Below are 23,115 nucleotides of genomic sequence, written 5' to 3' on the forward strand. Positions count from 1 at the left end.
AAATTTTCGTTTCAGTTGCTAACTTTTCGGACACCCTGTACCCTGTATATTTTTCTTTTGAAAGCTATTAAATGCAGCTGTGCTGTGACGAAAATTAATTAAATAGGTTTCGCACTTTCGCAGTTTTCACAAAAATCAAATCTTCTATACCTTAGATGAGTTGTATCATAAATTTCTCATTTGGTTGTGTTGATATTATTTCAATGTTTGAATCTGGATTCTGGAATTTAAAAATTTATACATTTTGATATTTTAATTTAAAAAATGTATTTTCAATTTTAAATTCAAAAAGTCAACTACGAACAAAAAACTTTCTAATTGCATTAAAAGTCTGTTAAACCTCTAGAACACTTATTCGTAAAAAAAAAAGGTCGTAAATTTAATGTTGATCAACTCAACTAGGTAGGTACCTATAGTTGTAGGTACGTTAAATTTAAGGAATCACAAGCATTTTCTCAATAGGTACTATTTCAGCATACGTCTATGTCTTAAATTATTATTCACGGGAAAAAGGTTCATCTAGAATACTCATTCTTGGACGTTTAAGTGCTAAATTACGTTTATCATTATTTTCAACAACAATTGACGTTTGAGACGACGATGTTTGAGCTTCAATAGATTGCTCGGTTACGTTAATTTCTTTCAAATACGTCGATACAGCAGACGATGAAAGTATTCTGTTGAGCGTCGATTGAAGACAGTTGAGCTTTCTGTGAATATCTCTGCTGATTTCCAATTGATTATGATGAGTAATTCTGCTATTGCCATTGCCAGTTTGATCCGAGATAAATAACTCGTTGAATAAGGCGATTAGATCGGAGCATGTTTTGAGCTCTGTTGTAGATGAAGAAGTGGCAGGTGCGAAGAGTTTTTTGAAAGTTGTTTGAAGTTCGATCACTTTGTTTTGGATTTGTCTAGAAATTTCTTGTTGAGCTTCGAGCAAAGTGCCACTGACCAGGGTCTCGATCTCATTCTGATCCGAGATAAATGATTGGTACAAGGGAGTGAGATGCTGGTATAATATTTCGGCTTTTTCTGGGCTTAGGTTATCTTTTTGGTCTAGGGATGTCATTCGATTAATTGTGGATTCTCGTTTTTTGAACAATACGTCTAAATCACTGGAATCAGTGTGTATTATTTCGTCATCGTCAATCTGATCTGAATCGAATTTCGTAGGAGATTTTGACGCAGTAGGTGTGATTATTTTATTCATTTTTGTTTGAAAATCGATTACTTTTTGTTGAACTTCTGCTGTGATTTTTTGTTGACTAAATAAACTAGGATCTTTTTCGACCAACGTCTCGATCTGAACTTGATTTGAAATAAACGTATCGTAAAGTCTACCGATGTGATTGTACAATACTTCAGCTTTTCCTGGGCAAATATCTTCGTTTGTTTGCACCGAATCAATTTGTCTGATTAGAAAATTTTGTTTTTGAATTCGCGCGTGTAGTTTTTCTACGATTTCGAGTTCGAGATCTTCGTTTTGATGGTCAAATAGATTGATTACCTTGGTTTTTGTCTTCGATGCTGTGGTAGGTGTGAAGATTTTGGTTAATTTTATCTGCAAATCGATTACCTTGAGGTGGTAAGGGCGAAGTACACGCAGATGAGTGGTCAGGTACGTGTAATCGGTCACGTTCGCCTCGAATTGAATTTCATAGGCAATAAGTCGATCGTGAAGGGCGAGAAGATGATCGTGGAATACTTTGGCTTCTATTTCGCACATTTTATCCTCCCGGTTCAGTATTTCTTTCTCCAACTCTTCGATTCGATCGGTTAAATTGAGATGTATCGCACTGTACAGCACCATGATGTAGGTACCTATTTTATGATTTTATGAATTTTCCGCAACGATATATTAAACTGATAAAAATATATTAATAAATTGATCGCGACATTCGTTCAAAATTCACATTCACTCCGACAAGTAGGATGAAAATGAAAACCTCGAAGATTTACGTTCGAACTCTATCGTTATTAGACTGGAACAAAAATACGTAGTTAGGTAGGTAGATTTCTTTTGTTTTGCTACTGCGAGTTCGTCTAGCTTACATTCCAAATTTCATTCCATCGACTGTAAGAATTCGATAAACATAGAACATACCGTAAACACATGTGCTGACGAATGGGGAACGAACGAAATTCGAATGTACTTACTTCTCAAAACATTTACTTATCAAAAAACGAATAATACACAAACGAGCTCCTCCCCCACGTGCAATTGTTCACCATGTGTCATATCGTGTGACAAGACAAAGTTCACTTCATTATGGTTCACTTCTTTTTCATTTACATACAATTAACGTATTTGAAACAAGGCTACCAAATTGAACTATCAACTCAGTCTCAGCAGTCTAATTTTTGGTATCATCAGTTGTACCTACTAGTGTTGCCAGACGTACGGAAAAATCCGAAGTTTTACGGAAATTTGAAAGTTTTAAGAAAAAAATGGATTTTAAATGGATTTTTCAAAAAATACGGAAAAATACGTAAATTTCAATTTTTCTGCTTGATAAATACTGAAATTTACTCAAGTTGGTAATTTGTCTTGGTTGTTACCTATTCATTTTCATTATTGACAAGGGCTATTTTTGCAATGAGCTCCTCAAATACTTTGGCTGTTTTTACTTTTTTATCCAAAAGGACCAAAAATGAAATAAAATATTACTTTTATAAGTTCTTGTGTGTATTTTTCGCGTGTAAAACTAGTTTTGGACAATAGTGTACAATTCAGTTTTTTATTGGTTTTCAACTAGAAAAAATTGTAAGAATTTTGTACAGATTTTTTATGTTGGAAATTTTGGGTTTGGTACGGATTTTTTTCTCGAGTACCTGGCAACTTTGTACTTCTACTTACTTGTATGTAGGTACTTACCTAGGTACCGGTTTCCTTTTTTTAAAAAAATAAAACAGTGGCGTATTGTCTCCTGTTGTGCTAAAACTATGTGCAGTGGAGAGGAGTGCAGGCTGATAAGTTGAATAATATTGCAATTTTTTCGTTATTAGGGGGGGGGGGAGTGAGTCTCAAAATACGATATTTTTTCATTGGTAATTTTGTTGCATGCAGATGATAAACTTGGAAAAAATATTGTAGGTAGGTAAAGATATACAAATACGAGTACCTATTCTTTTTTTTTGTTGCAAAAATTTAGAATTCTTCTATAGGTATTTATAAGTAAGATCGATTTGTGATCGTGCCTCCTCCTTCCCTTCCCCCCTTCACTCGAAATGAAAAATTTTAAGTATTCATGATTTTAGAGATTTGTTACTATAACAGCGAAGTACTGTGGGAGGGTTGGAGAAAGGAAAGGGAATGCCAATCGGTTCTATATTTGAGGGTCATTTTCAGCTCTTATGTGATCTAGATTTAACTGCTGTCCTCAGCATGAAAGATAAATTATTTTTTTTATTAGGTACCTATTCATCGATTCAAAAATATTTTGATCAATATTTTTTTTTGAAAAAATGAAGGTTTATTCGGAATTAAGATTTTTGAAACTGGCAAGTACCTATTCGATGTTCAGAAGTTCATTTCGTTAAATATTAGAACGAATTTTATTCGATCCCTTGGAGTTACGAAGTGGTGGGGGTGCTGATATGTAAGGTGGCCTTTTTTTCGAGTTCTAAAAAAATAAATCGTTCAGATAAGTTGATCAAGCTTCCTGATTATGATCTATAAAATGCGTTTTTATTCGATTTTTCTGTAATACCTACTCAATGTTTTTTCAAGATTCAACTTTTTGTGATGGAAAAACTGAAAAAAGTATCAAAATTTTCACTCAAAATACTTGAAAAACAAAGTAGGCTGGAAAAAATCGAATATATGTGTTTGATTGATGGAAAATTTCAGGTTCGTTCAAGCGTCCCTTTATGAAAAAAATTTATGAATGAAATTGTCATATGAAGCTGTAGATAGATAAATAAATCCTTGTTGAAAAATTTGTGAATAATTTCAATCGTGGCTTTTTTATATAAATTCAGAGCTCTCGAATCAATTTTTTGCTTCTATCCGTTTATTTGTGAAGCTCTCAGGTTTTTTTAAATTCGTTTTTTTGTGGAAAAAAATTGAAAAAAATCATCAACATTTTCACTGCTATCGTTAAGTTGAATTTTCCAACTTCCAACTCAGAATACTTGACTCAAAAATATAGCATTTTAGAAAACAAACTTATTTTGCTTACTTCATTGATGGAAAAGTTGGAGACTTCACAGTTTTGTATCTTTTCATTTTTTTCGTGGAAATCATGGTTTTTTTTTTAAAAAACGATTTTTTGCATTAAAAAGTTGAAAAATCTATCAGACTTTTTATTTAAGTTGAAAGTCATTAAACTTTATAAGATCAACTCAAAACATCTCAAAAACGACGCTTAAAATAAATTTTATTTTACTGATGATAAATTTGATATAACCTATTATACATATAATCTTATTTCTTTTCTTCTTTTTTTTCGATGGGTCTTTCAATTTCGTTCTACTCTCGGTCTCCCTTCCCACTGATTTCTCCAATTCGTTTCTCAAGTTGATTTTCATTTTTTAAAGTGTTCTAGTAAAAAAAAAAAAAAAAAAAAAAAAAGGAAAATAGAAGTAGGTAACCTATTTATATATGTACGTAAGAATTTTTACATTTTATTTCTGCTTATACCTACGATATTAGTCTCATAATTAAAATTGGTTTGTACACGTTCTGAAATTCTTGTACGTGAGAAGTGATGCGTGAGAAACTTTAAAATCCGATTTTGATACTTATCTATACTTAGATGCGTCACATATTTTGCTTGCTTATTGTAGAACCGTTCCAATCTTGAGGGTTTTTTTCTGTTTTTAATTTCCTAAATTCAGTTGAAAAATCAAACCAAGAGGTTGTAAAGTAGGTATGTAGGTGTAAATTTGATACTCAGTTTATTAATTTTGAAAATTTTTGAGTTCACACTTTCCTCTCATGTTTTTTTTTCTGTTTTGCGTTGAAAAAAATATGAGTCTAGTAATTTGAACGCATCCAAATGAATTATTTCAAGTAAGAGTCTTTCACTTTCTAAACCAAAAAAAAAAAAAAAAAAAAAAAAAAAGATTGCAAACAAGTCCATTTTACCTGATGATTATTGGCGTCAATGTATGATATTTCAAAGAAGATAAAATAGGTGCTTAGAAAGTCATTAGTTTAAAAAAAAAATGAATAAAAGTTCATCAGATTTTGAGAATTGAAGCGTTGAAAAATATTTATAAGCATAGCAACAGAAAAATTGAACAAATAATGGGAATTGGCTCAATGACATTTTTTCTCTGGGTTGAATTTGTAGATAGATAGTTAACAGTAATTCATTTTCGAGGTTTCAATGAAAATTTTTAAAATTCATAAAACTGAAAAATATAAATCAACAACTTTTGTGACATTTTGAATTCCCATACAGAGCAAGTTCTAATGAGATTTCAGCTAAATTCAAACAGTAGGTAGGTAGGTAGGTATTTAAAAAAAAAAATTACAACTCGGAGAAAATTGTATTGAGGTTTCAAATTTTCTTCATTTTTAATCCATTTTTGTAATACTTTGATCAAGTTTTAATGAGATGAGTTTTGAAAAAATTCAAAAAGCTTTTTCAAAAATTTTTACATGTGAAAAAAAGTTTATTGAGTTGTTTTCAAGTATTTTTCTACACTCGAGCCATTGTTCGTGATCCTGATACTGTGATATTTTCTATTTGTAGAAATTTTGCAATCTTTCACCACTTTCAACAATTTTGATTTTTTTAAATGTTGCCAGGAAATAGGAATTTATGAAATATTTTGGTCACGATGGCTGAAACATCCACTTACCTGGAGTCTGCTGTAATTTTGAATTATGCAAATTACTTTTATATTTTGCGAATAAATTGGAAGATTGTCGTTGAACTGACTGACCCAACAATGTTCTGATGTAAGATGTAAAGAATAATTATGGAATGAAACAGTAAGCAAAGTAATAAAAAAGTAGATGCAATTTATAAAAACTTGAATTTATGTATTTGTGTAAAATAATACTTATACAAGACATCGTTTAAACTGAATACGTTTCATTCGTGATATTACAATATTACAATTACCTACATTTCTCTTTAAGAACTTTTTATCGTATTCATACCTATGCATTTGCATATGCACTGGGAATATAGAATTTTTTTCAGTATTGAGCATCGATTCGAATTCCTTTTTCATTTCGTTATTATGTCTTCCATACGTTTCTGTAATATCTTTAGTTCAAAATTGTTACCATTTGTGAAATGTTTCGAAGATGCGTTTTCTTCTGACAGTGTTGATTGCCGAATCGATGCGAAGAGTTTTTTAAATCGAGTCTGCAAAGCGATCACTTTTTCTTGAACTTCGGTGAAAATCTCCAGTTCGCTGTTCAGCAAGGAACTATTCACATTCTTCTCTATCAAAGCTTGGTTTTCCACAAACCATTCATACATCTGAGTGAGATGATTGTATAAAATTTCCGCTTCCACCGGACATACTGCGTTGGTCTTAGATTCGAACGAAAAAATACGTTCTTTCAAGAAATTCTGTTTTCGATACAGCGTCTCTAGTAAGCTAACTACATCGGTATCTTTTTTCTTTTTAGTAGATTTACTGCTTACCTCGTCGAGCTCGGATTGCTTGGATTCGATTATTTTGTTGAGCTTTGCTTGAAGTAAGACTCCTTTTAGCTGAACCTGGCGTGAAATTCTCAATAGTTCTTGTAAACTTCGCCAATCGTCGTTATTTTTCTCCAGTTCGAGTCGATTTGAGTTCAGCTGCCTGCATAGTGGAACGATGTACTCCAAGAATACCGCAGCTTCGTTCAAGCTCATGTTGCTTTCTCGGTCTAATATTTCTTTTTCAACTGCGTTTATTTGCGCCATCAAGGATCCGTGTATTGTTTCGAAGCATACCATTTTGTCAAAAATAAAAAGTTAACTAGTCACTGTTCGAATTTTAAAAGTTACGGTACTTTACGTCAGAATAAGTTTTTTTTGAAAATTTTCTCACTGACACATTACACTGAATTACGCGAATTACTTAGGTACATTTGCATATAAAAATCACAATATGAACACAATACGTACACTACATACGTATGTTTCTCGAGATACGAAGTGGACTACTATGTACTACCTATGCAGGTTTTTTATTATTAGACTGTTTCCCGTTTGAAAAACGATACCCCTTATCGAAATACTGCTGATACCATCAGTACTACCCAACCCATGTCGATAAAATTAAAAATATTGACGATTGAAGCAGTATTTAAATCGGTCGGTCGTTCAAAAATTATGTTGTTTTCATTATTGTGTGCGATCTTTTGATAATTATTATTCTGCTGAATTCTGACTCATCAGCGATAAACTTGGTTGCATTTTTCTCGGAAATCATCTAGTGTGATAACAATCCAAGAATTGATTACTTACGAATTTCCATTCATCCTTTCTATTCTAAGGATACATATGTAATAATGAATCCTAACTACGTTAAGAAAAGTGAAAACAAATCTCTCGCTGGGGCTGGAGCCTTCAAAATGACTTGACTTGGGTAAGCATTTTTTAATATTTAATTTTGAGAATTTGGTCATTGTCTAATTTTGATACATTTGAAATGAGATGTTAGATCTCATTTTTCTGGTCAAATTTCAAGAAATTTCAACAAATTTTCAAAATTATTGCACTTTTTCTATTAGCCTTTTTATTTTTATCCAAAATGAATTTGTTTCCAGATTTAAAAGCAATTAAAATGTTATCAAGTAATTTACCAAAATTTCAGTTTTTTATTAAAATTTTTATCGAACTGCAAAATTTTAAAGTGAATTTTTTCGCAATCAAAAATTCTTACCAACGATAATGTTTGAATTTTTTGCTTGTCGAAAAAAATTCTAAAATATGGAATCGAAAGTGTATGGTGATGGAATTTGAAAATTTGTAGCCAAATTGATCACTATGGTCACAAAAGTACACGTACAGTAGGTAATTTGAATTTGTAGGTGCTGAATTTAATTTAGATCTTCATGAGTATTTATGCAAGTAGAAAACAATAAATTGTTCGCAACAAAAAGTAAAAACTCTAGGATGAACCAAATTTTCAACTGTCTACCATTGTTAATAAAATTTTGATTTTTTATGTGGGAGAGAGCCAAAATAAAATTGTAAGTCAAAAATTGAAAAATTTAATGTTGGTTTTGATTAAAAAAATCCTCAAAGCATTGAATATATGAAATGAAAAAATTAATTTTAGCATCTCCTGCTGAAAATAAAATCTTGTTATAGGAGCGTCCCAGAATGGGAAGAAATTAAAATGTGTAGAACCACAATTTTCTGTTCAAAATTATCAATTTTTCTTTCGTTACAGTTCTTTTTGATCAATCCTTTTTCGATAAAAGCCCTCCTTCAGTCCCCCCTCCCCCGCAATTTCAATCTCTCTGCATGAAGCTTATTCACAAAGTTGAAGATCAAAAAATTAAACCAGTTCAATTTGTACTGATGAATTAGTACAGTTCATCTAATTACGTATTATACAATCTCCTAATAATAGTGGCGTAGCCAAGGGGGGGCGAAGGGGGCCATGCCCCCCCCTTTGCGAGCGAAAATTTGAAAGAAAACATGCAAAAATAGACGTTTTTTCGTTCTTTGGACCCTTTTTTCTAAATATTTTCGCTCTCGCTTCGCTCGAGCAGTAATTTTGCCTTCATTTTCATGAAATCACCGCACATCACAATAGATTTTCAGAAAATTACCCCTCATTTCAATTTTTCATGCCTAAAAATCTGGTTTTGCCCCCTCCTTGAGAAAATCCTGGCTACGCCACTGCCTAATAAGTAATTTAAAAAAAGGGAATAGGTATGTATTTATATTGGAACGACAGAAAAAGTGATTTGATCGACAAAATGGGGTATTTCAAAGACAATCGTTAACGACGGTCCAACCCGACAATTTGTGTAATACGAACGACAAAAATTTCATATTATAGCGTCGAAAGAAATGTAATCCACGTCCAAATAAAATTTTGACCGCCGAAAAAAATTATTACCCAGAAAAATAAATGATTCCTCGCCAAAAAAATTCCAGAAAAATGATTTTTTTTTGCTACAAAAATTTTTTTATAAAAATAAACATGAATTTCACGAATGGGAACTCATGGGAAGTCCTTCATTTTTTGAAAAAACTCCTTTTTGGTGTGCGTGAGACACAATTAGTTTCGGTCTGGAAGTTGAAAAATTCTTGGACTCGAATGTTCTCTTAGATAAATGTTGAATTCGAAAGAGTTTTGCTTTCCCAAAAAATTTTATTTCTTGCAGAAATTGCTAAAAATGGTGAAAAAGTTGTAGTTTCTGTTAGTAGCTGAAATTGTGAAAAAGTTTTATTATTTTGATCAAAATTTTCAAAAATTGTTAAAAAGTCTTCTTTTTTTCAGAATTACTTATCAAATAAGTTTTGTTTTTTACAAACTGCCAAAAAATCATGCTTTTTTCTCAAAAATTGCAATATCAAGTTTTCTATTTTTTTAAAAAATTTTCCTTACATGTGTTTTTGTGAAATTCCAAAAAAAAAAAAAAACTAGCCCAAATAGCTAAACATTGATAGAAAGTTCTACTGTTTTTTTTTTTTGTTTTTTGCTAAAATTGAAAACAAGTGTTGCTTTTTCGGTCAAAACCACCAAAAAGGTCTTGCTTTTCATCGAAATTATTAAAAAATCTTGTTTTTTTGCCTAAATAACTGTGCGAATACATACGAGTATATAGCTATTCTTTCCATCACAGAATTTTTCAGTACAGATACGAATTGTTTTAAAGTAAATAATTTTGAGAAATTACGGAAATTGAATTTTCTATAGGTACTATTGATGGGTATAATACCTACTAAATAAAAAGATGGAGGAACCATCTAAGGTATTCAAATTTAATTTTTGTAAATTTAAAAATCAGTATTTTTTAAAATTCGAGTGGGCAGTTTTTGGTCGAACAATTTGCAGATTTCTGGTATTTATGAAAATTTATTCACAACCATAGCCTATAGGTATCTACCTAAATAATTTTACTACAAATTTCTGAAATCAAAGGGCTGAAAATTATTTTGGCCCATTGATAATTTGATTGTGTAAATTTCATTATTCCAAAGTACATATTCCAGTCATGAGATCAGCCATCTCAATTATTTCTCTAAAACATAAGAAAACAAAATTACAAAAATAATTCTTTTTCAAGATTGTCTCCTTAACAGCATTAGAACTTTGGTATTTTTTAGACTGATTTTCTAATTTCATTGTTTGTAGTATTTTTATTTTCTCAAAAATTGAAGTTTGATTTAAAATAAATGAGAGCACGAGGAGCTTACATATGGTATTTTTTTGCTTTCAAAGAAAAGGTCGAGGAATCTTGTTAGGTTCTCTGTTCAATTTTTATCTCAGATAATGTCACAGAAATCTTTCTTCTCCCTAAAAACATTGAAATTCTCATCAATAGAATACCACGAAAATTAGATTGTTATTTCATTTTCAAAATGTTTTCACCTGATTTTTTTCATTTTTGCATCGAACCACAATCCCAACGTAATCAGTGATTCGTGATTTTTCAACTTCCTAGTTGGATTTCACTCGGGGATTCGAAAGCTCCTTTTGAAAAACATAGACACGTAAACACAGCTGACCAGTGATTTTTTTTCTTATCAATGCGATTGTCAGTAATTGTTTAGTCGATGCCCAATCCCTCCTGGCCTTACTATGAAACAATAATTCATATCATTAGTTCAGTAGACTAGACAGTGTAAGCGCCTGATTTTTAGAAATTTTATCATCAGTCATCACGATAGCAACAACAATCAAACTTCGTGATGGTATCTAGACCTATTTATTTACCTACCTAGGTACCTTTCAGTATAAACTTGTGTACCTATTCTTTTTGCAAAGCATTTATTTTGTATGCTAATGATGAGGCAGCGTTGATTGTTTGGTTGTTGTAAGAGAGAGAAAAAAAGTTCATACGTAGAATGTGTATTATCAATCAATTTCAACTGACATTTTTTTCTGTTGTAGGGGTATTTGTTTACTTTTTTTGTTTTTAACGAATTCGTACCTTTTAAAAATTTTGCAGACTGTTATTGTGTATTTTTTTTTGTGCTATTCTGCTACGTTGAATCCAATGTGTGTTGTTTTTTTTCATGTTGAACTAGTCTTGATTTCTCGCTCTTCAGGTGCAACATATAAATGTAGGTGTACTATACCGTTAAATTGCATGTTTCATCGGTATTATAAATATAAATAGGTACTTGGTAGATTACCTTTGCTAATGTATTCGTACCTATTAGGTATAAATGCAACAAATACACATTTGTTTTTCGTATTCGACTGGTTAATTACAACAAAACTCGCGTGGTAAATATGCATTTCAAATAACCACCTCGCTGGGTAGAGATGGATGAATGCATTTTAAAATTGAAACATTAATCCTAGGTAAACCATAACCATACCCACCAGTTGAGGTAGGTATATAGGCTTACCTAGCAGCAGCACCTTATAGCTTGGTTAATGCTGTATACAACGATGATGGTTTACTAATAACGAAATAATATTAGCGTCTGTCTGGCTATACGTATTATATGTATCTAGTTTAGCCATGTTCCATTTAGGAATGAAATTATGGTTAATTAATAAACAACGCGACCTTTAGGGGGTATCTATGTACGTACGTCGTTGTACACCTTTGCCTGTAATACATAATCATCACATCGTTAAATTAATTTACCTCCTGCAGTCATACACATAAATGCCGCTTCCGCCTTCGACCTAATATTCTCGTAATATTTTAATATTGCCCCAGAGAGTTTGGAATTTTCCAGTATCGGTATTTGGCGGCGCCTGTTTTGCAGTTATCCGCATCCTTCCTACGCATACGAGAGTGAGACATCCGGCCGTAAAGATGGTTTATCTGGATGTGGTATTATTTGCTTATCGTGGAAATTCTTTTGCTTATAATGATTGATATTTTTCGTGTTTGGTCTTTATTGGAATTTTTTTCTCGTTAGTTGGGTGAATTTTATTGGCCATGTTGTTCATGAAAATATTTGATACGATATTTGTAATCTGAAACGGTGTTTTTTTTTTGATAAGTAGGTATGAGTTTTTAGTGAATTCGAATTCGAAGGCTGGTAGAAGGAGGGGGATGGTCATTTGGATGGAATTCAAGATAACGAAAAGTATATTATTTTTGGACATTTCTGGTGTGTTGAGACATCGAGTTCGAAGCTCAATTATTTTTCCATTTCCTTTGGAGGTACATATATACCTAACTACTCAATGTTTGAAAATTGAAATTTAAAAATTTAGTCAGTTGTTCATCTAAGAGTCTCATCCCCTCTCCTAAAAAATGACAAGAAAGGCCCTTGACCCTGACTTGGTTGAAAGTAGTCTGAAATGTTGCAGTGAGTGTCAAAACACTTCCACCGTTATTTTAACTCTCCTCCCCCTCTTCAAGAATTATGAACCTTTATAAGTTTATATACTGAAAATCAGGTAATAATTTTCCCAGATGGAAGGGGTGAACAATAAATCCAGAAACTTTCATGGATTGTGGGTATCTTTCACTCGATGAAATGAACTCGTCACAAAAAAATCAGTATTCGAAAAAATTCAAAAAATAAACGAATTTTAATTTTTTTGCCACGAGTGTAATTTTTATCAACTTCTTCATGAAATACGTCGGAAAGAGGTCAAAATAAGACAACTGAATAAATTTGAACTTTTTTTGATGTTTGGAATTGAAAATTGAATTTTTTCGAATTTTTATTTTTTTGTGATGAGTTCATTTCATTGAGTGAAAGTGTTTTTTCAACTTTTTCAGCGTTTACGTAAAAATAGGGGTCAAATGGGTCAACGTTACCAATCAAAACTTTTTTTCATGTTTTAAATCAAAAAATCACATTTTTTCGCTAACTTTCAATTTTTTTAAATCGACTTAACGAAATAATGCCATCCCAATTTTTTATTATGTTGTTCAGCATGAAAAGTTGTCCATGATATATTTTTTTCAGAATTTTTGAGAGCCTGAACAAATTTGAAAACTACGTTTTGAAACTTTTCGAGCTAATTTTTCGTACGAAAAAAAGTGGCAACACTGATTTTTATGATATCACCAAAAAGCCTTTCAAAACACCTAACTTTTGGAAAAAATTCAATTTTGATAGGTATCGCGGTTATCCAGTAATCCACTGCTGAAATGAATGATATTTTAGGTTCACTGAAAACTTTGACACCCCCTGGCTGCCTTTAAAAATGGGCTAGAGTGCTGCGATTTGCGCCATTGGCCGAATCCTTCGGAAGGTCTTTCCACAGGAAAAATTTCAAAAAAATCGCCGACCCACCCTTACCACTTCTTGGTCGAATTGACGTGGAATGACCCTACGGCTCCCCTCAAAAAATAATGGATATGTTATAAACTGGTCATTCAGTTCCATGATAAAAATAAAAACAATAAGTGCAATACTTATTTATAATCATAAAAAGTGTAGAGAATTCAGCTTTCTTTCGAATTTTGCATACATCCAATTTTTTAAATACCTTTCTAATCAGAAATTATTGCTTCCTATCTTTGCATTTTTTTTGTTTGAAATCATTTTTTTGAGATATAAAGTTTCAAAAATGAATGATTGAGGGATAGGAATTTTCTGGATCAAAATATTTTTTTGCTTTCAAAGAAAACTGTATAAAATGAGATGAAAAAAAATCAAAATTCTGAAAGAGGAAGTACCTACAGTAATGAAAAGAAAATTTTAAAGTTTGCAGTTTTACTAAGGAATTGACATTTTTTGGCAATTCTGGAAAAAATCAGGACTATTTGCCTAAAAAAAAACTGGATTTTTTTTCCAATGTTTCAAATGTGAAGGAGCTGAGGTCACATTGATCAAATTCATTCAAGTCAACATTATTGCAAGCCAAAATATTTCTATTTTTCAAAACGAACTAGACAGTAGATAATATTAGAATAATAAGTAAAAAATTCTAGTTCAAAAAAATGGAAAAAACAGGATGGATTTTTTTTGCAGTTTTGGCCAAAAATTTGGTCTTTTTTTGGGATATTTTTACAAAAATGTACATTTATTCCATTTCATTGGGAGGGGGGGGGGGGGTATTCTTCGCTTAACATTAGAAATAAAAATCTTATTTGGTGGGAGCATTGATAGGGGTCGAATCTGAAAAATGAATAGGTAAGTACTATATTTATTCAATCTACGTGGTGATTTTTTTTAAATTTTCAACTTTCTACTATTCGTACTCGTATACCTACTTGTGATGAAAAATCGAAAACTCATCTTGAAAGGTTTAAATTTGAGTTTAAATTTCAATTTCCAACTGATTTTTTTCTAATTATATAAGTATTCTTTAGAAATTCACAACTAGGTAGATTTATTCTAAGTTTAACCAGTCCATCAGCCTTTAAATGTTGATAGTTTTACAAAAGAGTCACGAATATGTAAAAATTACGAAATCTATCCCCTTCCCCTCCTTCCCCCTTTTTTTCTTACCCTTTAAAAGTTGATGACGGAAATTATGATTTTACAAGACCACTAAAAGTAGCTGCGAAAAAATTTAGGCGAAATAGAAAGACAGAAGCTATTTTTACTGATGCAATGCCAAAAATAAAACGAATAAAAAGTTCATCAAATGTTTACTTTTACCTACATGAATCGAACCTTAAACTTGAGTCGTGATTAAAAGACTGCTCTACGACAGGATATCTCGATGGCTAATGTTGTGGGCACAATTGGCTGTACAAATTCACTAGCGATGAAATACATAATTTAATTTCATGAGAAGTGTCTTCTTATCTTACGCAAAAATAAACTTTCTTCGAAAGTAATTAAAATCTTTCTTTAGAGTAATTCATGAATTTTCCAAAAAAGAAAAAAAACGTCATCATATCTTTAGTGGATTTACCTATCGTTTTTAATCAATCAGTTTTTTCTTCATTAATGAAGTACCTACCTAGAATAACCAAAATAAATATTATTGGGAATTTCATCGCGTAATAAAAATCTCATTTAATGTTTCAATTGTATAATCTTATAAACTAGGTACATCGAATGCAAAATCGTAAATAAAAAATCAATAAACAAATAAAATATAAAACATCACAAAAATCTTGGGCAAAATATATAAAAACGAGATAATTGGTAAATTTTTCAAAGAAACAAATCAATAAAGTTTACGAATATCTACACATTCGTTTGTTGTGATCAATACAATACAAAAATACAAAATAATAATTAAAAGGAACATTTCAATTCGAACGATAAGAGAGCCTTTAAATTTACCTTAAGTGTGATCTCGATCTAGGATCTTTTTAATTGAATTAAAATCACAATCGCTAATTGTCTTTGGGAATGGTAACGCTGTATGGAGGTGGTGGTTCGGATAATAATACACATTGCTCGTATCTGGGAGGAGGTGAAACTGTATTTTCATTTCGTTCGATATCGTTATCATGGCTTGTGGCGTATGCACCATCACGTGTAATACTGCTGCCTTTACTGAATATATTTTGTACTCGTAGTATCGTGATAGCTGCGTAAGATTTGAACACTGTTGATCAAAATTAAACATGATATAGGAATAACTCAAAATTTTAAAATTGAGTAAAATAAATTCGAAATTAAATTGTCATCTTACCACAATAACATAAGGCAGCTATGAGAATATACAGAGGTACCATCGGCGCCGGCGGTATTATGGGTTCATTCCAATCGATATTTTTGATTTTTTCCCAATAATCACGTAAATCGGGTGTGTTGATTAAATAATACGAAGCCATCGAGGTGAACACACAGTCCAGAAACATGGTCGCGAAAGTTAATCCGTAAGTCCAAAATCGTATCGAGAACATGATATAAGATGTGTACTGCTTGGTGCCGAACATGATGGCGAATATTGAGAAAATCGTTTCTCCTATGATGGTCCAATAAAGGTACATTTCCAATTCGTGATCATGGCCTGTGAATGAATAAAATGACGTCGAGTTAATTTGATCGATGTGTGCTCAACAATTAGGATAATTTCGGTTTGGGTACTTGAATAGGTACCTACCACGTCGATATTATCGATAGGTAATAAGCTAAAATTCATCAAACTCTGAGAACTTACCGAAGAGTAATTTTGTCGCATCATTAAAATTTGACGAGCCGAGAATCAAGTTATAAATGTTTACGATCTGTACAGAATAAGAAATTAAAATTAGAACTAATCAGAATTAATTTAATATTACTCGTACGCGAATGTTCTTATCGAATATTTAAATAATTCAACATATTATCATTTGGAAACTGTATCGAACTTGACTCTAATTAGGCATTATGCTGCATCGATCCTCATAACGATCTTATCTTATCACGAATTTTTTTAAATATGCACGAAAAACATTATGAATAATTTGTTACAATGATATCTAAGTACTAAAATAGGTGTATTTTTTCGTTAATTACTTACCACAGTGATATAAAGCGTGATAGTGATCGTTACTGAAAGCGATTGTCCAAAACAGCCGGTCTTCATTTTTAAAACACAACACTTGGTCACTTGCAATTAGAACATGCTCGTGCGAACGATACGAATTGAAAAATAAAATAATATCTTTTGCAGAATAATTCACAACTTCATGTATCGACTATCGAGATTCGAGATAACACCGAGTTGATTTTCTAACGAATATTATGACGAATAAAATACGTCAGAATGGGGCGGTAAAATCCCTGGTAAAAACTCTATCAATGTGTAGGATTGAATTTTTCTCTCTATTGTTCGGTTATCTTCGAATTACTCATAAGTCATATTCACACAGATGTGTTGTATAATATTCTAACTGAACTGATTTACTCTTATACGTGAAAATGTGCGACTCGAGAATTCAAGATGATTGATAAATTAACAGATAAGTATACGTGTAACTGAAATTCAAGAAATCATTTGCAACTTGCAAGAAAGTTATAGGTGCCAAGGTGGTGGTTGGCTGCAACGAGAAGTTCTGTGAACACCCTATATCATCATTTCATTGGAAAAATCGCGCGAATATGAAAGATTTTCAATTTTGACTTGATATACCTACTTACTTACTTACCTACATCAGGGAGAAATCTCGTTCTAAATTTGAAATCTCGCTGAAGGTTTCTGTAAAGAGGGGGGGGGAATTCTTGAAATTAGATCCGCCTTCAAAGTTGAGAAAATTTCAATTACCCAAAATTTCGGGCACCTTTCAAAAAAAAAATTTTTTTTTTTTCAAAATATGATTTTTTATAGCTGACTTCTTTGGGTCATTCCATGCCAAATCGGTGGATTTTTGCACGAAGGGTCTTCGATTTTTTTTCAAAATCAGATCATGTAGAGAGGTCATCAAACGATGACGAATGACGTAAATCGGACATTTTTTCGATTTTTGTTGGCGGAACTGTGAAGCTTCAAAGTTCTCCAAAAGAGCCGAAAATGGAAAATTTCGGTTGCAAATTGCTCCGGTTGTACGTGGTATAGAATTTTGAAATTTTTTTCGAATTGTAGTACATTGAGAGGCTAATCGGCAAATGATGTCAAAATCAGTGTTGCCACTTTCAAAAACCTAAAAAAATCGATTTAAAAACTTATAATTTAAATATAACCATGATTTCGACGTGTAAAAATTCTGAAAAAATTCTCGGTTTTAGTCCTTTTTATGTAGAATAACATTATCAAAAAATTGTTCTGGAATTTTTTTTTATTTTCGAGAAAAAAAATTACAAGTTTGGCACTTATTGTAAAAATATCATCAGAAATCTAAAAAATGAAATTTTTTGCATTTTCGAGATATTTTAACACTGTGTTGATGAACATGTGAAAAAAATCCCCCTCCCCTATTTGTCAACGGATTGTCGAGAAATGCCATTTTTCGTCCTATAATTTCAAGTGTGAAACATATTTTTGCATTTTTGAAATATTTCACCAATATGTAGACGGGCATGTGAAAAGACCTCCTCTCCTCCCTCCTCCAATGTATGAAACTCCATAACCAAAAGTTTATTCGCTCGATTCGATTAGATATTTAATTTTCGGAAAATTTAGAAAATTCAAAAATGGCGGTTTTTCAAATTATTTACTACAGGTAAAGTGCCCTAATTCCAACCACTTTTTTTTAAATGCATTTTCGGATATCTCAATTTGAATTTTTTTTAAAAGTTGTGTAACCATTTGATAAAGTAACTATTCAAAATTCATTTGGCATTGTCACCTTGTGGAAAAACCATCCCCAGAGAAAAAAAAATGAACTTTAGTGAAAAGTGTCAAATCGCAAATTTTCATTTTTGGGTCCCTAATTCCAACCACCTACTTTTACTATGAAAAAAAGTAGCGTAAATTGCAAAAAATACAAAGTTTATTGATTAAAATACAAAAGTAATTAAATCTTCATTTATTATTTAAGTGTCACATGCCGAGATTTGCAAATTTGAGGTCAGTAAAAAACAAAATTTCAAGATTCTCCATCATACCTGAATTTAAAGACTCAAAAATTCATTATGTAAAAAGAGGTGTATCTGACGTTGTTTTTCCCCTCAGAGGCCTTAATTTCACTCAACAATGATGACGGCAGCTCTTTTCTCCTACCTACCACTAATTTACTGGGTATTAAAAATTTTTGAAAATGAATTATCATGTTGTACTTGCTGGTGGTTGGAATTAGGACCCCCACAGAGATTTGAAAATTGTGAAATTAATGGGCCTTCCGTGAGTGGTTCACACAAATGAATACCGCACATATGTTGAAAACTATCTACTTTCAAGATATATTCATCAAACTTGACGAAAAACTTCGCTAAAAAAATTCCATCGGTATTTTTCTCCGAGCTTCCTTGCAACCGGCAATTTTGAAATGTGGTTTTTCGGTGATGATTTTTTTCCATTTGGCTTTCAGGTGCTGGCGTTTTGTACGTCATCATTTAATCACTTTAGCAACATAATTTCACAAACACCCGCTAGGTAGCGTTATCAACGGATGAGAAATTGAAAGTGGTTGGAATTAGGCACTGGGTGAAATTTGGGCACTTTACCTTATAGTAAAAATAAGGAAAATTGATACTCAAACTACGATATCGACCCTACTGCAAACCGAATTTCACCATTTACAGTCATTCTGGGGCCTCCAACGCGATTTTCGATCTTTATATGATTTTTTAAATTTCTCTAGATCGTTGCAGAAAATCACCTCAATTGCGAATCAATTCGTTAAACAAATCCAAAAAAAAACAAGATCTCGATTTTTAGTAGCTGCCCAAATCAATTTCTGCATATTCTAGAGAAATTCAAAAATCCTGAAAAAAAATCAAAAATCACACTGAGGGCTCAAGAATGATCAAAATTTAAGGAATTCGTATCCATGACTTATCTTTGATTTTTAGAATTTTTCATCTCATATGATCCTGGTCAAAAAAACATACTCGAAATGTTCTCTTGGAAATCGCCTCAATTGTGAATGAACTCGTTAAAGAAGTCTAGCATAAGTTGATTTTGCCTTCTTCTGGAGAAATTTAAAGAGGCTCCAGACTTGCTAAAAACGGTGGAATTCGGTTCGGCACCCTAAATATTAGTTTCAAAATTGATTTTCATTATCTTCACTGAAAACATAGGTAGGTAAAGGTACCTTACCTATACTTACATTTAAACACAACAGAAAATCGCCTTTTCATTTTGCTCTTAGACGCCGTCTACTCTCATTTCCTGTTCTAATAGATCTGTACACATTCTGAGAATTTTGCATTGTCTTTCATTCAGTTCACCCTTCTCCATCAGACCCAACTTTTTTCGACATACGTATCTACTCCAAACAAAGAGGGCTTGGAATACGCATCGCTGACATCAACACAACAGTCGACATTAATTTTATTGTTTCAATCAGAGTGAAACATATTGAAAAAATTTCGCCGCCGTTTTAAACAAAAGCAGGAACTTAAGAAATGAATATTTTTGCATTTTTGAAATATTTCACCAATGTGTAGACGAACATGTGAAAAAATCCCCCTCTTTCCCCTCCCATTTTCGTCAATGAATTTAATCGAAGACCCCTCGTGCAGAAATCCGCCAATTTGGCTTGGAATGGCATGGCTCATTATTACTGACGAAGGCGCGTTCAGAATTTATTCCTCTTTTCTCCATTTTCAAAGTTGACACAATTTCAATTTCCTAAAATTTCGAGCTCCTTTCGAAAAAATTTTTTTTTTCAAAGCACGATTTTTCATCAGTAGGTAACTCATTCAGATTTGCAGATTGACCAATGGCCATTTTATGAAAGAATTTTTTTTTCATTCTTTTCAAAAAGTTAACGTCAAAATGTTCAGAATTCTAGAGCATGTGGGTTCAGCAGGCTCTACCAACTCCTTAACCGAACAGGTGTTCAATGTCGTGAATCCCTCAACCTGCAGGTGTGAAAAAGATGAGGAAAACAATAGAGTGAATGGAGGGCAATTTTATGACCCATACCCTGATAACATCAGAACGTGACATAATAATGGGCTAGGCAAATAACAAATAACTGGTGAACAATGATCAGCAGGGGGTTCGACATAAAACAGCTGCTTACAAACCCACACAAAAATCTTTTATCAGTTTTGAATGTTGAAAATTCGGGTACTAACTTCCTTTAAATTTCTGATAAGGCATGTTTCAAGAAAATCGACTTTTGGGAATTTCTAAATTGAAATAGATTTGGAGAACAGTTCCACCTTCGATACATAGAAGCAATGTAAAATGCGCAGAGGACCATTTTTAAAGATATTTTGGCAAAAAAAGAGCACGATCGGGTAAAGTAGGGATCTGGCCTCATCCTGGAATTTTGAAACTTACCAGGCGGAAGTTGTTTCTTGTATACTGGTGCAAAACACATGTGATAAAATTTTTAAGTCGCCAAATCACCTACAGGCTAACCCCTTCAAAAGAGATGAAATTGCGATTTCGATTGAAAATTTTCCAGTTTGACTGTTGTGAATCAAATTTTTTCAAACTTGCAGGGATGTTGGACTTTACCCAAGGGCTATTTGTGGAAATTGGTTGAAATTTTTTCAAGCATATCTTCTGGGCATAAGGTGCATTTTTAGCTTTTAAGCACAACAAGTGAATTATTTTTTTCAGAATTTTTATTTTCGTAAATGACCTTCAAATATGCAAAAAAAAACTGATTTTTTTGCGATTTTTCCCGCCTACATTGATAAATTTTGGCCGAAAATTTTTTTCTTGCAATATAAATTACGAAAGACGTCCAACTAGACCATCAACCCAAATTTGGACCGTTCAATAATTTTTACTAAAGAAATTGAATGGTATGGTTTTGAAAAGCCCTGAGACTCTAAACTTCCTTCCGGGTCACCCAAGTGGCCAAAATTTATGTCTAGACTAATATCAACTCGAAATGTATTATTTTTATTATGTACTGCAATTTCTGAGAAATTAAATATATTCGATTTTTTTTTTACCTGTAGATAATGAGTGCATTTTTTCCGAATTGAAAAAAAAACCTGACTTCGATGAATGAGTGAATAAAAATCATTGACGATAGAGAATTCTCGAGTTTTTCCACCGAACACCGGATTTCAAGTATTATCAGTAACAACTATAAATTTTTTGTACCCTGTTTGTAAAAAAGTATCGGAAAGATTATTCAGCCAATTCTATTCCCGAAATTCTGAATCATATCAAGAAAGAGCCAGACATGAATTGATGAGGTTAAAATAATAAAGCATATGTTTATCTTTATTGCTGTTAGATTAGATTATGTTATATGTAGTTGTGGTAGGTATTTAATTTGTAAGGCGCTTGACCATGATAACAACGAGATGCATTTTGCGATAATAAGTATAGTGTTGAACTGTAAAAATTATTTGAAATTGAAAATCATGATTCATTTCATTTGACTGAATGAAATTTTGATCATTTTTTTACCTACTAATCGAATATGCAACTTGTGAGAAAATACAAAAAGGAAAATTAATTATGAATTTCACTGCAAAAAAGTAACAAAAAATTCAGTCAAATCAGAAGGATTCAGTGAATCCTTCGATGAATTTCGATTCTAAATAATTGACAAATTGATACGTAAAAATCGAACTTTATCATGAAATCTCTTCTTGGAAAAGTAAAAGTATCATAAATTACAAAGATATGATAAAATATGCAGGCACTTATTAATCGACTAATTAAAAATTTGTATTGTTTTTTTTTTGTTTTAGGTGAGTACCTACCAAATTGATTATTGAAATCCAATTTTTCTGATAACGAGTAAGTTATTTTACTTTCTAAGTACCTATGCGATGAGTCCAGTTGAAGTTTCACTGGTTCAGTGAAGCCATGAAAGGTGATTTAAACGTTCGAATGAGTAAAATGAAGCAAATTTCTTCTATCGTGAAATAGAATAGGTGAATTAAAAGTCGTAATTTGTGTTTCGCGATGGAACTTTGAAATAGAAACCATGTGAATTAAATGACACCAAATTAGATCAAAATAGTACTTCCTAAAATCCTCCTAAGCGCAATTCTAGTGCGAAAATTCATTTTAGGATTTTTTTGGAAAATTTCCAATTTCAATTTAAAATAATGTCAAAAAAGTTGAAACAAATTTTAAACGAGTTTTCCAAATTACTATATTATAGTAGTTTGGAAAAGTCGTTTAAAATTATTAAATTACCAAAATCAAATGGTTTTAAATTTCGTTGATTTTATAAAACGATAAACGGATTAAAATGACGAAGTACATAGGTACCTATTTCAAAAGAAATTTATTCAAATTCGTCATACTCCTTCCGCTTCCAAAAGCATCAACTTTATAGAATATTCTGAAATCGACAAAAATTCAAACTGCTCTGGAGGTTCCAGAATGCTCTAATTGCAATCATTTCCAAATCAGGCATTCATGACGTAGACATGTCAGAATTTGGTTTTTACATTTTTTGAAATTTTCAAAATTTATTCAAAATTGACATTTTTTTGAAAGGTTAAAAAGTAAGTACATAATAATACATAATATAGAAAAATCACTCAACTAAAAATAGGTTCAAACGAAAATTGTGATAGGCACTGTTTATTTTTCACATCTGCCGAACTTCGATCATTAGGTTCGCGT

At 31.9% G+C, this 23,115-nt stretch overlaps 3 protein-coding genes across 6 annotated transcripts in view; 1 reads left to right on the top strand and 2 right to left on the bottom strand.

The window, feature by feature from the left end:
* Positions 1-23,115, top strand: part of CaMKI (Calcium/calmodulin-dependent protein kinase I) — a 481,648-nt gene that overhangs the window by 309,512 nt on the left and 149,021 nt on the right. The window lies entirely within an intron of this gene.
* Positions 236-2,366, bottom strand: LOC135843178 (uncharacterized). The gene is made up of 2 exons (XM_065360957.1): positions 2,161-2,366; positions 236-2,077 (listed from the first exon to the last, which is right to left on the bottom strand). Exon 2 carries the CDS (start codon positions 1,811-1,813, stop codon positions 497-499), a length of 1,317 nt encoding a protein of 438 aa, XP_065217029.1. The 5' UTR covers positions 1,814-2,077; positions 2,161-2,366; the 3' UTR covers positions 236-496.
* LOC135844187 (uncharacterized) lies at positions 15,011-16,808 on the bottom strand. Its single transcript, XM_065362327.1, has 4 exons — positions 16,477-16,808; positions 16,135-16,201; positions 15,664-15,984; positions 15,011-15,576 (listed from the first exon to the last, which is right to left on the bottom strand). The coding sequence occupies exons 1-4, from the start codon at positions 16,540-16,542 to the stop codon at positions 15,362-15,364; spliced, it is 669 nt and encodes a 222-aa protein (XP_065218399.1). The 5' UTR covers positions 16,543-16,808; the 3' UTR covers positions 15,011-15,361.

The sequence above is a fragment of the Planococcus citri genome, chromosome 4 (genome assembly GCF_950023065.1).
Source record: "Planococcus citri chromosome 4, ihPlaCitr1.1, whole genome shotgun sequence".
In the NCBI taxonomy this organism is placed as follows: domain Eukaryota; kingdom Metazoa; phylum Arthropoda; class Insecta; order Hemiptera; family Pseudococcidae; genus Planococcus; species Planococcus citri.

Excerpts from the sequence above, each read along its gene's own strand:
- LOC135843178 (XM_065360957.1), bottom strand. The coding sequence starts at position 1,813 with ATGGTGCTGTACAGTGCGATACATCTCAATTTAACCGATCGAATCGAA.
- LOC135844187 (XM_065362327.1), bottom strand. The coding sequence starts at position 16,542 with ATGAAGACCGGCTGTTTTGGACAATCGCTTTCAGTAACGATCACTATC. Across the intron at positions 16,202-16,476 it reads TCACGCTTTATATCACTGTG|ATCGTAAACATTTATAACTT; the intron begins GTAAGTAATTAA and ends TATTCTGTACAG. Across the intron at positions 15,577-15,663 it reads AGCTGCCTTATGTTATTGTG|TGTTCAAATCTTACGCAGCT; the intron begins GTAAGATGACAA and ends TTTGATCAACAG.